The sequence below is a fragment of the Crocuta crocuta genome, unplaced genomic scaffold (assembly GCF_008692635.1).
Source record: "Crocuta crocuta isolate KB4526 unplaced genomic scaffold, BGI_CrCroc_1.0 scaffold187, whole genome shotgun sequence".
In the NCBI taxonomy this organism is placed as follows: Eukaryota; Metazoa; Chordata; class Mammalia; order Carnivora; family Hyaenidae; genus Crocuta; species Crocuta crocuta.
Window position 1 is genome coordinate 2382641 of NW_027532196.1, and position 18154 is coordinate 2400794.

Consider the following 18154-nt stretch of genomic DNA (forward strand, 5'->3'; position numbering starts at 1 on the left):
ACTATACAAGTTGAGAAAGATTGAGCTAGTATGAGTTTTCCTAGAAAAATGAATCTAGGACTCCCCCTACTAAACAAAGCATATATTCAAATATATATACTTGTAAATGTAAATCCTCTCTATCTATCTGTCTATCTATCTATCTATCTATCTATCTATCTCTCTATCAAGAGGAGATGAAATAAGAATGAATGGCACATAGTACTCATGCAAGCATTGTGACCACTATTCAGGGGGCCAGATGAGGCACAGAACAAAATAGGTCACAAAGAGCCAGTCCTCAAACATGTGTTGCTTTGGATATTAGTATGTGGTGCCATTACATTCATTCTCATGCCTGCTAAACTTGGGGTGAACTTTGAAAGTGGCAGGGGCTCAAATGGCTGGTCATCTATAGTAAGAGATTTAAGTAAGATGCATGCAGAGAATAGTCATAGAACGAAACCCTATAGAGCAATGAGCAAACTACAACCACACCAAACAACATAGAAGAACCTCACAAACAAGACAGCAAACAAAGCAAGTCAGATACCAAAGAACATAAAACATGATTCTATTTATACAAAGTTTAAAAGCAGGTGAAACTAACAATGCTGTTAGAAGTTAGGACAGTGGTGCCCCCAGGGATGCTAGTGACCTGCAGTGAGTCCTTGAACTTCTGGGGCACTGACCATGCTCTGTTTCCTGGTCTGGAAGCTGGTCACGCAGTACGTTCACTTTGTGGAAACTGACTAAGCTGTGTGCTTATGATCTGTGCTCCCTTTGGTATGCGTGTCACTTAGATGCAGAACTTATCCAACTACCAAAACACAAAAGAAAACAGAAAAGAAATCCCAGAGAAATGGCAAGTGGCAAGATCACAGACATTTCTTAAAGATACCAAGCTTCTCTATTACTTCTATTTTCTGAACAATAAAAGGCACAAGGAAACACAGCTTTTGAAAAAAAGAGGGGCTCCACCTGTAGAATGGGGAACATCTCTGTGGTAAACTCATGTCTTTTCTCCCTTTTATTATGCCCTTTTCTCATGAGCCTTTCTAGTAGTCATGGGTATATTGTTAACCTTGAATGTTTCCCACCCCCCTCAGGCTCAGCTCCTATCTTCCTTAGTTGTAACCAAACTTATATCTCCACCACCTTTACAGAAATGTCTTCTCTGTGCTGGCCTTGTCCCAACACTCATCATGCACCAGCTCAGTGCCTCCCAAAGTTCCTCACCCGGTGGGTACAATGACATCATCTCCACTGTACAGATGACAACGCTGAATAGAGAATATTACCAAAGTCGCTCAGCTCATAAAGGGTCCAGCTGGAGCTGATGGTGACTGTGAATTCGGCTGATTGGCAGGGGCTGTAGGTGTTAATACTGGACAGTGGAGACAAGAGATGGCAGCCTGTGTTGGTGGAAGCCACAGGGAAGAGTGTTAACCACTCCAGCATAAAGGGAAGGATCAGGACACAGAGAGAACCAACCTAGATGACTGACGGGCAGCCTTTCAAAAGATGCCTGCCCTTCAGGAAGAAGGGAGTGGTCAGTGCTTTAGTTTTTCATCTTCACAGTCCCCTATTAAGACATAGCTAGTCTTGGGGCGCTTGGGCGGCTTAGTCGGTTAAGCGTCCGACTTTCGCTCAGGTCATGATCTCACGGTTCGTGGGTTCGAGCCCTGTGTCGGGCTCTGTGCTGACTGCCAGCTCAGAGCCTGGAGCCTGTTTCAGTCTGTGACTCCCTCTCTCTCTGACCCTCCCCTGCTCACGCTGTCTCTCTCTCTCTCTCCTAGAAATAAATAAAACATTTAAAAAATTAAAAAAAAAAAGACATAGCTAGTCTTGAGAATAGTCAAACCAGACCTGCCTGGCAAGAGCAGGGCACAAGGTGGGGATCTGGCTCCTCATGTTGATGGAACATGATCCCAGAGATCTTTGGGAGGAGGTGGCACAGGGAGAGAGTTTCTGGGCTGGGCCCAGGATGCAGGATTCCCAACTCCCAGCCTCATGTTCTTCCTATTGAATTGTGTGCTTCACAATTCGGTGCTTAAAATACCCTCTAAATAAACAGATGGAAGGACAGACAGATGAATAAACAAATAGGATTTCAAAACCCCATTGGCATAGGCCCAGCTGAATCACCCTACCTCTCTGATGTTAGGATCCTGGGGTGTGGGGGGATGAACAGAGGCTCTGGCAGAGATGGAGAAAGTTCTCCCTGCCTCAGTTTCTGGCCTGGTCTCCATGGATGAGGTGGCCCCAAGTTCTGCCCAACATGACATGGCCTGCCTCAGTGATGTCATGAGTAGTGAGAGAGAATGTAGAGACAGCATGGGAGGTTCCAATGTGGACGGCCACTGGTGCATGACTGATTCACCATTCAACACCCAGCGAGTGCACCAAGCAGAAGCCCTGGGGGAGCAACATGGGGGAATAGGGACAGAAGGAAGACTCTGAAGGAGATGAGGTGTAGGAGCCCAGGCATTTTATTCTCTTAAATTCACTTCTGATTCTGAACACTTTCTAAATCTACTTGATTCTCTTCAATGTCAAATAAGAATACAAATATATTATATATGTATGTCTATATACGTATTTATTTACGTATACACACTTATAAGTGTGGATACACAAGTGTATACTTGTGTTCACCAAGCTCCTGGAAAGCGGTAATAAGCTGAGTTATCACCTGAACCTACTTGTTCTCAGAGTGTGGCCCCCAGACCAGCAGTGTCAGCATCACTTGTTAACTTGAAAAATGCTGACTCTCAGGCCCTGTCCTGGGGTGGAGCCCACCAGTTTGTGTTTTAACCAGCCCTTCCAGTAATTCAGAGGCAGGCTAACATCTGAGATCCTGGGCTCTACCCAGGAGATCTCAAGTGGCTGAGTAGTAGTTAAGGAGCTATTATTCTGAGGGTCACTTTAGCAAAGGGAAAAGTTTTCCGGAAGTGAAGGACTCTCACATGGTTGGTGAACTGGGGAAAATGTAACTAGGCAAAGAGCAAAAGAGCTCCCAAGGCATCCAGCCCGGCATCAGGAGACCCTCTGAGCAGTCACCTACTCCTCAGGGATGGCCATTCCCCTGCAATGAGGACACTAAGGGCAGTGCTCCTCAACCCTTGGGTCCCTGGGTGAGGGAAGGTGCCACGGAGTCAGGTGACATTAGGAACCAATACATGAGGTGAAAAGGTAGAATGTTCAAGATGGAGGCTGTACTATAAGACTCAACTCACTTCCCACTTATCGCCAGCATCAGTATCTTATAGCTTCGTCCTGCTCATTTAGGTAGCTAGTGTTCTAAATGGGACAGCAAAGGGTTTCTAACTGACATCCCCTTCGCAGTGTATCTGTCTCTGAATAAGCCTCTCTGGGCTATGGGGAGGGACAGGCTTGGGCCCTAATTGGCTATGGGGTAAACTTTTCTAGCTCAGAGGACTAGCATATTAAACAAGGCCCATGAGGGAGCCCTCGGGAAGGCCAGAGAGAAATTATATGAGAGAAGAGGGAAGAAAGAAGGCAGGAGACAGAGGATATAATTGGATCAAAAGTTTCCCTTAGGCGCCCCAAATGCCAAGTGCCTATTACCATGGTTTGGAGATGGCTCCTCTTCAAGCCCGAGAGTTCCCTGTGAACCCATCACAAGGATAAATCCCAAAGTGCCCAACATCTAGCTGCAGCTTTCCAGGAGATGAAAGAATGACTCAGGTATGAAGTTGGAGAAGCAAAATCTTTCTGTTCCCAGCATATCTACAGTCCTTACCATCATAACCAAATGTGACCCATTCCAAAGGGAAACACCCCTGAGGAGCATTCCTTCAACAGCTCCCCTGCACACTTGCTCCTTATCCTTCGGGGTGGCCTTCTCGAAAACAGAAGCCTGATGCATGAGACCTATCCAAGAAAATGCTCTCTTCAGACAACCCACAAAGGACATCTGACTGGATGTAGCAGCCAGAGCTCTGCTCTCCTCCAGCAAATTTATACCTCATTCTGTGAAAATGCCATTTGTTTGCTTCAGCTCACTCTCCCATTCACTCCCCAAGTTTGCAGATAGAGAAAAATCCATTTTTAACCAAATGCTGTAGTCAGCCCCTGAGAGATCCAGGTGCTCACCTTCCCCTGTGGTCTAGAGAAATGCACACAGTATGCAGAAACTTCTCCAACAAGGCACGTTACACAAACTTATGAATGTCTTTCAAAATCCCAGCCTTTGAAAGCAGGCTCTATAAGGTCAGAATATAGAGTTTGTTACAAGTGGATCTTCTCATTCTCCGACCAAAGGAAATAAGTTTCTTGCTTTCCCAAAGACAAAAAAAGTATCTTCTGATCCCTCCCTCCCACATGCCACTGCTGGTTCTCTCCTTCCCTGGCCAGGATCTCAGGCCTGGAGTCCAACTATTAGAAGATCATGTTCCCCGGAATTCCCACCCCTCCCCAAGGGAATTTCTCCCATCCCAGGTCTTGAACAAAGATTCCACGATGCATGTTTGATCTCTTCACGCTCCATTTTCATTAGTCCTTCACACTCGCCATCACTTGGAAAAATACAAACAGCATGGTTCAGTTTTAAGGTTAAGAACTGACAGTCTCCATAAACATTTTTACAATGGAAGCTGACTTATCCACTGCCAGGATTTGGTGTCTGTGGGAGGGGGTGAGGTGGCATGAAGGCAAGGAGTGAGTAGTAGAAGCCTTCAGCATCAGAACGAGAGAACATGTACTGGGCATTAAATGTGGGTGAAAGATGCCCCTGTGGCATTGCTGGCAAAAATCTGGGTTGATCCATCTCTGGATAATTAAGGCATCACAAGGAGAGGCAAGGAAATTGGAGATGCAGCGTACCTCAGGTATGAATCCCTGACTTACGGAAAACACAAAGCAATCAGTGGTCCTAAGTTGGGAGATTGCATGTCATGAATATTAAAAGTGACCAAGGAAGAGGTTATAAAGTCATTCTCATTCTCAGGAAGAGAGAGACAGAGGGTAAAATAGATGGGTGCAAAGTAGACCCAGAAGTTAACCCACAGTCCACCCTAAATCACTTCAAATATTTAATAGCTAAACTTATTTGGGATTCATTTTGAATGGTATATGGGCAGACGAGCTTCAAGACCTTCATTCATTTACTCACTCAACATGTAATTACTGAGAGCCAATTACTCCATTCCAAGCACTGGGAATGCAATGGTAAATAGATACCATTCTTGCCTTCATGGAGTTTATGGTTTCTAGCAGGGGTTCCCAAATTTGCTATACCTCCTGATGCCCAGGTCACACCCCAAATCATTTAAATCAGGGTGTCTGGAATAGGACTCAGGTACTTTTCAAAGATCTCTAGGGGATTCCATTGTGCTGCTAAGTTTGGAATCACTTAGGATTCTTTTTTTTTTTCTCAAGTTAGTTAACATACAGTGTAGTCTTGGCTTTGGGAGTAGAACCCAGTGATTCATCTCTTACATATGACACCCAGTGCTCATCCCCAAAAGTGCCCTCCTTAATGCCTGTCACCCATTTAACCCCCCTACAACCCTCCTCCCCACTTAGGATTCTTAAGTGCATTGCAGTGATTTGCCACATCAATGAGCACCGAAGCCTTGACAATCACTTACCCTAGCAGCTCCTGCTCTGCCTTCTGAAGCTCCAAGTGTCCACAAGGACTTCATTCTAATGTCTTTAGACAAGTGCAATATTCTGTGTAGGTCCCAGAGGAGTTCCCTAACTACAAGTACCAGCCACATTTTTAAACACTGGGTAGGAGCAGCTTCTTATTCCAAACCCTAAATCAGAACACATTAGCCAGCACCTAATCTGATAATGGTATAAGATATTTGAGACCCAAGCCATCCCAGAAACTCTAAGCCTCCCTGCTGCCATAGCTACAAGGTCATTTCATGGTATAAATCCTGGGAGCAGACTCCCAGCGGGTTTAAATCATCCAATGTCTTTGTTAAGACAGAAAAAGAAAACTTGCTTGATAAGCCCTTTCCCTCTGGTCTTTCTGAGCTTTTATATCCTGTATTTCCCTTCAAGCAATCAATGGAAATCCATTATAGATTTTCTTGAATCTACTCCTGGATTTTCATCAATTTAGAAAGGAAACATCACATTAAGTCTTTTTCTGGAAGGCCCCAGGAAGTTTCAAACATGAGAATTAAAGAAAAGAGAGAGAAAAAAGGGGTCTGCTTTGAAGTTGCAATGAACGTGCCAGAAGAAACAAAACAAAATAAAATAATAAAAAAACACAACCCAAAACCAAAACGATGGATCCTGAGAAAAATGTTGCAGGAGAAGGACTTCCCCTGCTTCCCATTGTGCGTTCTTAAGGCTGAAGTGGTCCCCACTCAAAGAGCCAGAGCCTGCCAGTTGGCCAGCCCAGCGACATTCCACTATAGAGATTAAAACCAACTTTATGATTGTGGTGCAAATAATAAAGAGCCTGGCAGGGTTTCCTTCCAAAATGAAAGCTCATTTATTTTCCAAGGTGTATAATTTGGTTGTAAATGTTTCCTTTGGGCCAAAACATCCCAGATTGGGTTCTTGCCTGGAACACATCACTGCTTTGCTGGAGAAGAATGGACTCCGTGTGGTCCTGCCGCATCCATCCACTCAGCATGGAGGGGTTTGAGTTGGCCTGCTCTTCTTTCCATCTGGAGGCAGCAGCCAGTCTGCTGGGCAGAACCAGACATGGGGAGGCAGGAGGCTCTGGGTCTGGACTGGCTGCACCAGCTCCCAAGCCCTGGTCCACCTGTGAAATGGGCAGGCTCACCACTGGCCCTCACTTATGCCTGTTATGGTCCCTCTTGATGGTGGGGAGACTGGAAGATGATTAGGAGACTGTAAGACTCGGCTTTTCTTCTAGGTCTTTGTGTCCCTATTTTATTTATCTTTTCAAAAATCATCCTAAAAAAATCTACCCAGCAATGACTAATATTTGGATAAAGGCAAAGTCAGATTCTTTCCAGGGCTCATGGGCTGACCACATGCACTTGGGGCCAGAATTTGGCCCGTGGTGTGTAGCCAATCTCACCCAAGTATAAACAGCTTTCTCTCCTATATAAGCAGTTTCAGAAATAACAGCACTTTTTACCAGTTTCATGTTTATCAACTCTCTTCCTTACATCATATACTTTCACCCTATCTTCCATTTGTATCTTCATGGTAAATTCAAAGCCAGTGCTATGCTTTGTGGATAAATATATAGTTATATATTTATATATTTTCCCCCTCCCAAACAGCTGGTAACACAGAACAGGGAAACATCTTGTGGGATCAGAAGAATGGCATCAAAGTCATCATGCGACATCCTTCGGGCTATTTGAAGTTGTTACTCTAACACTGGTGTCAAGGCACAGAAAGGGGAGAGAAGCAGGCTGAAAGAAGAAACAAAATTAGTGTCGTTCACCATAGGGAACGCAAGAGGAACACTGGTAGAAATTATTGTTATGGGACCTGGCTCAAGGGGTGAAGTTCAATGGTCTCAGGTATTATGAAGTCACCTGGGAAATGATGAAGTGTGCTTTGGCTAAACCTAGGACCCTTCTGAGATTGACCCCAAAACAGTATGTCAGGCAAAATGTTACATTAAAAAAAACAGCTTTCTACAGTGTAGACACCTCACTGCTCAGATGAATGGCCCACCAACTTGTCAAAATTATATCAAATTTTCCAGCTGACCATGGCTTCTCTGAGTCAGTTCACCCACCAGCTATGGGCAGTTCCCCCTCAGCTTTTTGGATAATCATCTGCTGCTGGACATCAGACTTCTAATTCAAGTGGTGAATTGAGAAATGTTCTTAAAGGAGAACCAAGGGATTAAATGCTAGAGAATAAAAGTTTCTGACAATCATGCCCCCCAAAAATGTACTAATAAGAATGGGCACCATAGCCTTAGTCTTAAGTAGAGAATTCCTTCAACACTTTTTGCTGCTGCCATCAACTACATGGTCCACCTGAAACTTCGAAAATCAGATTCATACAGCATTTGGAAATCACAATACTGGTGCAGGATGAAGTCATAGAGGAAATTCTAACTTTCTTCAGTATCAGACCCACCAAAGCAAAGTACTCAGACAATACCTGTTGCATGAAAGTCATTTTTGCACTGTGGTGTAAAATGTGGTGTAAAATGTGGTCCTAGAGTTTTATTCTAGGACACAGACATTATACTGAGATAAAAAAAAAAGAAACCAAGAACTGACTTTTTGAAAACCATAGTTCTTTCCTACTTCACTACCTTAATGTCAATACATCTGAAGCTTTGGGACTGTCAGTCACTTCCTGTCATGGTCAAGTCACATCTCCTTTATGAAGCTTTCAATATTTTTCACAGTTCCCAGGTGCAAACATGACTTTGGCTGAAAGTCATTTTGAATTCAGAATATTGCCTATGGAGGTCTGTACAGTGAGTTTTGAGAAATAATTACCCTTCATGTATGAGTCTTTCTTTTAAGTTGCTCCTACACACACACACACACACACACACACACACACACACACACACACCACACATCACTTTCCTGACAGAAATGCCTGTGGTTCCAGCCAAGGCATCTGACAAAAGTGTCTCAGGTCACTGGAACACTCTTGACCTGTGCAAACTACAAGCTGCATGATAACTTGCTTCATCACATGGTCAGAAGTGAATCAGGGACAACAACAACAGCAACAACACACACACACACACACACACACACACACACGGTGACATTTAAAAGCACAATGTTTCCTGATGCTGCTGTTTGGGGTAATTTGGAAAGGTGAATTCACAGAGGAATAAGAAATGCAGATTCAAGGTCCCCTCCTGCTCTTGATGGCCATTTATTTATTTATTTATTTATTTATTTATTTTAAAAAATCTCTGCTCTACTTCCTCCTTTACCCTGGGATGGTTAAAAAAAATCAAAAGAATAAAACATTTAGTACAATTCAGGGTTTGTTGAGTGAGTGTGAATCACCCCACTAAAAAATCAGGTCAAGTTAAATAGTTTTATATTTTAAAGAAAAAATCAGATCTGAATGGAGAAGCCTGAGTTAGTTCTTTCCTTCTTATAGGTCAGGGCTTTGGAACTTGGGAGTTAATTGGGGTTCTGTCATTGTCAGCTGTCAGCAAGTAGGTCCATTTTCTGGGTCTCAGTTTCCTCATCTATGAAATGAAAATAAAAACACCCACTTTGTCTTCCCAAATACAGTGAAGGCATTTTGGAAAGCATATACTAGTGGACAGAGCAAATTTCACTGAACATGTGCTATAGGCAGGAGCTCTGGGTGTATACCTCACATGCCCTGGGGTATAAAAGAGAAGCAAGCTACTATTTCTGCTCTTAAGACCCTTACCCTGTTTTGGCAGGCAGAGGCAGGGAGTAGAGATGTTTCACACCCTCGGATAATTACATACGAGGAAGAATGCAATCATCACATAATGGATGTACAATGCTATAACGGTTCAGAAATGGCCCGTTTCCACCTTGACAGTTCATAGTAAAACGGTTGTGGCTTGTCCAGGATTTTTGCAGCTGGAAAGAGGGAGGAAGGTAGCATTAGCCAAGGGAATGGTCTGAGCAGAGAGGGAAAAGAGCATGGGGAGGGCACAAGGACAAATAAGAGTCCAATTTGGCTGCAAATACAGCCTATAAAGCAGAGAGTGAGAAAAGTTGATTAATTCCAGATATGCAGTTCCTCAGTACCTGGTCTGAGGCAAGGAATAGGAGAAGCCATTGGAGGTTCTTAAGCTACAGACGCAACAATTATTAAGAAAATTAATGTGAGTACTATATTTTGAATAGGCAAGAGAAACTTGAATGAAAAATAAGGAGATAGTGGGAAGTAAGGATCCAGTTTGCCACACAAGACAGTGAAGGGGAATTATCCACTGAGATAAATAGGAATGGGCAGGGACCATATACATGTGGAGTGGAGTGTGGAAGGCAGCTTCTGAAGGGCCTTCAGTGGTCCCATCTCCTGGAATTCACAGACTTGTGCAATCTTCCATTCCTTTGAGGGTGGGATGGAACATGTAACTTGCTTCTAACAAGTAGGATATGACAAAAGTGATGGAATGTCACTGAGATTAGGTTAAAAAAGACCATGGATTTTGTCTTGTTTATAGTCTTTTTGGCTTTACTCACTTGTTTGCTCTTATTAAGCAAGCTGCCATATTTGAGCTGCCCTATGGAGAGGCCCCATTGGCATGGAGCTTTGGGCACCCTCTGTTACCAGCCCATGAGAAACTGAATCTTGCCAATAAGCAAGCCAGTAAACCTAGAAGCCAGTCCTCCTCCAGCCATGCCTTGAGATGACTGTTGTCCTGTCTGATAAACTTGATTGTGATCTGTGAGCGACTCTGCACCAGAGGTACCTAGCTAAGCTGTGCTTGAGCTTCTGACCCATTGAAAGTCCGACATAATAAATGTCTTTTTGAAGCTGCTAAATTTTGTGATAAGAGGTAACTAATACAGGCAGGAAGATACTTAAGTGGGATGGAGATCGTGGGGGACAAATGGTCTTTGAGATTAAAATTGCAGCCTCATGGCCCAAAGTTGTGCACAGTCTTTTTTCTAGGCTTTGTTGATTTTAGAAACTTTTCATAAAAAGAAACCTCTTCACCACCCCCTTCTTTCACTGTTTCCTAGAGCTGATTAAAGAAACATGACTTGATTTTCAATTTCAAGCAGCTCAGGGGGGCATTCCAATAGAAAAACCAGCAGGAAATTAATGCCATACACACTAGGCAAGGCAGATGCTTCTAAATCTGACATTTAGGTGAAACACACCTTTCCTTTTGCCCCCTTTTGATTTTGTATTGGTAGTTTGCTTTTAGGAGCCTGGTAAGGGGGAATGTATTCTCTCAAGATAAAATGCATCACCCCACCAATGTATTAGTGGAACCATAATACTTGAACGATAGTTAACAAAAAAACTTGGCCAAGAGATTTTTAAGAAATTATATCCTCTCTTCATTTGTGTTTGAATTACAACAGTATCTAGTAAAGATAATAACATGCCTGTGAACCGTGGAATAAACTTCCACGTTAAACCTTTTAAATGTGTTTTTACATGGAATGTGATTACTTGTAACTAAAATCTGTTTGCTGGTCTTCTTCTTGTGAGAAAAAACAAATTACAAAACTGCCTTACCACATAGTTTGCAGGACTTAAGGACATACAATGTCCAAAGAAGTAACCACATTCTGTTTTTATTAGCAGACAATCCCCCCCCTCCCCCCATAATGACAATCCGTATTCCAGAGTAGTGGGAAACAGAGCCTCTGTGTTTGAACTTGACACCTTGGTGAGACCTGTAGTCATCATGGTGGTGAGAGACTGCCACCTGCAAACTCTCAGAGATGAGCTGTTCTAAAGCAGCTCTCCTGCCCATGTGGACTTTTCATTTATAAGAAAATGAGCTCTGCATTTAGTATAAGGTTGAGGCATGTTTTCTTTCTGCTTGAGTTTACCATGCCCGTCTGTGAGTGAAGGGGAAGACAACAAATTACACTTTGGGTTTGTCCGTGAGTGTGACCTTTCTGAACTGCTAATGGGCTTTGTCTCACACCTGCAGGTGGATCAGCACCTCCTCCATCGCAGCTGTGGTAATAGATGAACACTCCCTTCTGCAAATTCCATGAGCATTGAGGCTTATCTCCACTCCACTAAAGCAAACACATAATCTGGATAATTGAGAAAATAAGTCCATCTTCCTTTCAAACATCTATTTCAGGGAAATTGCACCTGCTACTCTAACGGCAGAAATACTGTGAACTTAATCAAATTGTATTCCCAATCACATGGGTTATAGCAACTTCTACCTAAACAATGTTTTGTTGATTAGTATCTCGATAAATATTCACAATGCAAATAAATGCTTCGAGGTGATGGCTATGGCTTGAAATTTGGGGCATGTTTAATTTCTTCCTTTGGTTTTGGCACTAGGGAAGGACTAAGTTTTTTCTTGACTATATGTCTTATATTCTGAGAAGTGATGGACTGCATGGTGGCTAATGGTCAATTATTAGTAATGCAATGAGACATACCTAAAGATGAGGCAGAAAGAAGACACAAAGCTGAGAGCACACAGAAATGCACACAGAGTCCCGAAAGCATAAGGCATACCAAGTAATAAGGCAGAGATGGCTAGCTGTCCACAAAAAATATGTATGCTTGCTCCAAAGTGGAGGCAGCCAGGGAACACATTTCCTAGCCACCTTGTATCAGAATATGACTGATGTGAGCAGAAGTGATGCATGTCCTTTCTAATCTAGAAGAGAACAGTGCCTCCATCAGTCTGGGTCCCTGAATGACTGCATGAACTGGCCATTATGAAAGCTGAGGAGGAGCGAAGTTAAATGTTGTGTCCAAGTCCACAGCCTGTTGGTGGCAGAATAGGGATTCAAACTCAAATCTTCAGATTTTCAAGGCAAGAGCTTTTTCTGACAATGAAAAAGGAAATTTTGCCTGAACCTTATGTGGGGCATAGTCATTCATAATGACTGAAAGTATGGACTCTGGGATCCAGGCAGTCAGGGTTCAAATCCTGCCTCTACCTCTACTAACCATGTGACTTAGATAGGTTATTTAACCTTATAGTGTAAAATAGAGTTAATAATGGTGCCTGCTCATGGTGTTGTTTTGAGAACTAAATAAATTAATATTCATCACATGCTTAGAAAAGCGCTTGGCCCGTAGCAAGTGCTATATAAGTGTTTGACAAAACCAAGTAGATAGAATCAGGTGAGGTCTGTATAACTACCAGCTTAAACCATTCCACATGCGAACACTAAAGGAGCTCAAGCTATGGCTGCCAACCCCACCTTGTGAGACCTAAGTAACCCCATCCCTCATCTGATTCCTTTACATCAAACCAAATAATCACAGAAACAAAAGCCCAGAGGCTACCATGCCATTGAGAAAAGGGTGTCACCTTCAGTTAAGAGAAGCTCAAGACCATTCCCATTATGGTTTCTCTAGCTTCCACTGAGAGATCTTCCATCACCATAGGTTCTCCATCCCATACAGCTTTGAACATTTCCTAATTGAACTCAACCTGTCCCCCTCCACTCTCTGCATCCCTTCCAGGACCTTCATTCCATGATAAGCCATCTCCTCTCATTTTCAACTTCTTCTCTGACTATTCCTTCAACCTCCTCCTATGTCTTCCTGGTCCCCATAGCTGCATCCTGACCATTTCCTCCCCCTTCTTCCTGAAAAACAAAACCAAAAATGCATAAACAAACTCTGCTTCTTTCAGGATGATGGCTGTTTTAGTTGCTATATGGAACTTCTGGTCATTCTCCCTCATTTATTGAAAATGTAACCTTCTGGCTCGGTCTTCTTCGCCAATCTCATCTGTTATCCTATTTGGCAACTTCAACATCCATGCAGATGGTCCTAGCCCCTTGATCTCTCACCACCAACAACCGTTTCCTCCACTGCATCTCAGCTACCCTCTGCCCTAGACCTTCTGTCAGTAAATCTTCTACACAAAGGTACTTTCCGTCCTGTTAGTTCATTTCCTTAGTTTTCAACCCACTGAGATCTCCAGTTCTCTACCTTTTTCTCACTGTCCTTCAGCTTTCTATTTTACTTTCATTCTCATTTAGCACATTTTAGAAAGTATAACCATTTCTTTGTAACTCCTCACAACTCTCCTTTCCTCCTCTCCCTCTGATCTATTTCATGGGCAAAACCTCAGTTCTGGTTGAATCCAATGATCCAACTTTCCTATGTTAGTAGCCAAGCACATGGATGATAGGAAAAATACAATAGCTCAACTTTAAAACCTGGTCTGTCTTCCATGTTCTCAAACCTCAAATGAGTACTCAGCACTGTTCCAAAGTAGATAGCCATTCCCTCACAATCTTGCCTTCTCTCATATCCAAGATGAGTATTTCATATCTACTCTCTCCAAATCCCCTACTCTTCCTCACTTACCTCACTGCAGATTTCATTGAAGGAACAGGAGCTTTCCTCATCCATGAGACTTGTATGGTTAATTCTCATATACTCACACTATATCTATGCTCCTAACTGCATAGCTCATTGTCTTCTTCTTCTCAACTATTGCATGGAACAATCATCCCTGCTTCTATCAAGTGTCAACTCTTATACATACATTCTTACTTTCTTGATCAATTTACCCCTCAGCCCTCCCCTCTCAATCTCTCATCATTCATTTTTCCCTTTTTACTGGCTCAGTCTCAGCATCAGCATCAATGATGCCCTGGTATCTCTGATCTTAAAACAAATGAGCTAAATACCCTCCCTCAGCCCCAATTCCACGCAGTTCCCCTTCATGGCAAAGCTTCCCTAAGACTTAATTATAGATTCTGTTTCTTTATTATTTTTATTTTTTATTTTTTTTTTACCTTAGAGAGAGAGAGAGAGAAAATGAATGAATCTTAAGCAGGCTCCACCCTCAGCCTGCTGAAGCAGGGCTTGATCCCATGACCCTGGGGGATCATGCCCTGAGCTGAAATCAAGAGTTGGACACTCAACTGACTGAGCCACCAAGGAGCCCCTAGATTCTGTTTCTTCTTCTTCACCTCCCATTTGCTACCTTACCCAGTAGAGGCTGGTATCTATTCTGGTGCTTCTTAAACTGCTCTCATCAAGGCTTTCAGCAATGCCCATGATGCCCAGTTGAATGGGCACTCCTCTGTCTTCATCTTCTTTGCCGTCACAGCAGCATTCAAAAGAATTCTTTCCTTAAGGCATTCTCCTCCCTTGGTGTCCATGATACAACTCTTGGTTCTCCTCCTACCATTTTGGTTATGACATCTCAGTCTCGGTTCCCAGTCTATTTGACCACTTCTGTGCTCATCATCTTCACTTGGATGTCCCACAGGTATCTCAAATTCTATGTATCCAGTATAGATACACTGATATGTATGCCCCACACCCCATAAAACTGGAAGTTATCTTTTGACTCCTCAGTTTTTCAACTCTGAAATATGATCCATTAGCACATCCTGTTGGCTCTGTATCAGAACGATGTCTTGCATCCATCCATTTCTTTACATGTTGGTCCACATCCCTTCATCTCTTGCCTGGATTATTTTATTATGAAACCTCCTAACATGTCTGTACCCTTCCCACCCATTCTCCACAAATCAGACAGAGCCTTCATCCAAATCTCTTTAATGGCTCCTTCCTTGCTGATCTCAGAAGCACAGCTACATCCTTTATCATAACCTACAAGGCTCCACTCTCTTCTACAAATTCTCAAACCATTTTCTCCCTTATACTTACTCCCTTTCCCCAGTCTTTTTTCTGTCCCTTAGTCAAGCCAAGGTTTCCCACCTCAAGGTTTGGTGTGTGTGATTACATTGCCTGAACTGCTCTCCTCCTAGTTCTTTGCAAAGATGGCCTTGTCTTATACTTTAGCTCCAGGCTTCAGTGTCACTTTTTCCACCAAGTCCTTCCTTGGCCACACTCTTTTAGTAGGTACCCCCAGGTATTCCCTGTCTTTGCTCCCTGTTCATGTCCTGCTGGCACCTATTACCATCTACTTTACCATCTATTACTTCACTATTACTATTACTGCTAAGTACCTCTTACTATCTACTTTACATCTAATACTTTACTTATGAATTGATTCTTTTCAATCTCCCCTTCCAGAGCATAAGCTTATACTCTGTTGAATCTCCAGTGTCTAGCATAATGCCTGCATATAGTAGACACTCAGTATGTAAGTGCTAAACAAATGACTGGAATAATGGAATGCTTACTATATAGTCAGGCCATGCCCTATACTTCTATGTGCATTACATCCTTTACCTGATTGCAACCTGGTATCTGAAATAAAGCTACAATTCATGTTCATTGAATTTCCTTTCAGATCTCATAACAACCTAACAGCAACTATAATTTCAGAGCCTGGGAATTTTAGATCTACATATGCTCCAATTCTCTTAAAGATGTCCAGAAATGGGAGGTTGTGTGGCTTCCTGAGAGAGGACCGGGAGTTAGTCAATCTGGAATGAATAGTCTGGTCTGAGAAAGTTCTTTCATTTCTCTGGATTTTGGATTCCTCATGCAAGAAATGAGAGGTTGGTGCTTAGTTTTTCAGGGGTCTTGCTGACAACAGAATTTTAGTGTTTGGTGAGTGCCTGCAACCTGCCTTCTAAGTAGAGTGCCTCATCATGGTTGTGGGGGGTTAGCACAGAGCTTAGATGAAGTCCTAGTTCAACCTAGTGAGCAGGGCAGTAATCATGCCTGCAACCACATGCTGTGACCCTGGCATACACCTGTCTTGATGGTAAGAAGCACTTCACTTAGATTGTTAGGACCAAGAACCTTCCAAAGCACAGGCATAGCAAATTTTCTGCCAGCATCCACCTGTCCTTGAATCCCAAGGGGGAGCCCACAGATGGCTCCCTGATGTTGCTTCAGGCTGAGCATCTGGGATTTTTTGGGTGCTGAGTTTTCTTTTAAAAAGAGTCCGTGTGGCCTACAGACAGCCCCTGCCACTTGGGCAAGCTCTGTCTCACTGGCAAGTTTCCACAGCACTTCCATTTACACCGCATCCTAAGTGGTGTGAAGAACTCCCACCCAAAGAATAGTAGAAACATATAGGAGCCTTCCAAGTAAAGTAAATTGAGTTAATGCTTTGAGCAATCTTGGAGCAACAAGCATTCAGGGACTCAGAGAAAAGATGCAACCTCCTTAATTAGAGGGTAGCTCTTTAAAGCTGTGATTCTGTCTCTTAGATTTCCCCTGTGTTCACCTCCCTGTCCTTCGCTCACATTAGGAAGGTGGAAATGGCACTCTTCTTGGGTCCACAGCACTTAATTCTTTCTTTATATTGGGCTCTGCCATTCTGTAACTGAGTTCTCTGGGTCTGGTCAGGCCCAATTGCCTTCTTTTCTCCCCCCACCCCTTCCCCATTTGTGAACAAATTTAGAGCCAAGGACATTGACATTCATTTTTGGATTATTCCAGAGCTTAACATCAGGCCAGGCCTTGGAGAAAAAGCAGTGAAGGAACCACTCTGGGGCATGGGGACCACACTGAATTGCTCTTCAGGGCAAGGAGACCAGCAGTGAGAAATTGGAACAGAAAAGCTATCTGCCACAGGTGCCTTCAGAAGAGCCCAACTCTCATTACTTCCACCTGCTGCTCAGCAGTTAGAATTATTCTCCTTGGGATTCCATGGCTTCTCCAACTATTTCCAGTTTCTTCCATTGGATACTTACTCCCATTTTAAGTGAGATTTGTCTCATTTCATAGGTGTCTTATTAATTGCTTTGCCTCCATCAAAGTCTCAAAAAAAAAAAATAGCTGTTTCACACGACAGGTGTGCCTTCCTGAAAATGCCAGTGAGGGGAGCACAGAGGAAAGGATCTTCTCAGCAGTTAGCCTTTTCCCAGCAAACTATGGCATGCTGAACCTTTTTAAGAGTAATGAATTAAACAGAAGTGGAAGCCTTGGGCCAGGATGCCTTGGCCACTCTTTAAATGTTTTATCCCCTATAGGCCAATGCACCACTGTAATAAGTGATTGCATATTGAAAGGATTGTTCTGGATTGCTTGGTTTTGAGCAGGCTGGTAAATTTTGATTGCAGAAGCCTCTTCCTCCACCAGCTGGGTCAGACACCAAGTCACGCCAGGGACATCCTGTATGTTGTAAGGAACTTTACTTGCATACCGCAAGTCTTCCCTCTTAGAAAGGTAGTGAGGTTCTTACTTTTCCCGTAGTCATGAAAACAACTCCATTCTTTTCTCACTCAGTATTCATAAGTGCTAATAACTCCCTGAGATTTCCACACTTAGTGCTGTGTGAAAGAATGATGTCCACGTGGATATTAAGGGACTGCATAGTACTGATCCAGGTTTAGTTTGGGCTCAGTCCTTAAAAAAATGTGTACTCCACAAAGGGCAACTCCAAATAAGTTAATGAGTACTGGGATATGCACTTTGCCATTCAGCCTGATTTTGGTGAGGTGGCTCTCTGGCTTGAAGTAGATTGCTCCTCATTAAGGACTTTCCCAAGAACTTCCAGAGCCTAGGGAAAGGGTGGGAGCATATATAATTCAATTTGTCCAAAAAAAGTCACCATGTTGAATAGAAGGCTGTCAGACCAACGGCTAGACTTTTAGGAGTGTTTGGGCACATGTAACCACAGTGATGGAATGCTCACCTCACAGCACTCTCAAAGGTATTCTTTTCTTAAATT

General features: G+C 43.1%; 1 protein-coding gene across 2 annotated transcripts in view; it reads right to left on the reverse strand.

Annotated features, from left to right (window-relative positions):
* ISM1 (isthmin 1) overlaps positions 1-18154 on the reverse strand; it is a 75319-nt gene that overhangs the window by 47318 nt on the left and 9847 nt on the right. The window contains exon 1 of one of the 2 annotated variants that reach the window (XM_077777541.1): positions 2133-2248. The exons of the other annotated variant lie outside the window; for it this stretch is intronic. Coding sequence (XP_077633667.1) covers positions 2133-2231 — 99 coding nt within the window. The 5' untranslated portion in view covers positions 2232-2248. Of the gene's footprint in view, positions 1-2132; positions 2249-18154 lie in introns of those variants that run through there. 2 annotated transcript variants of the gene reach the window in all.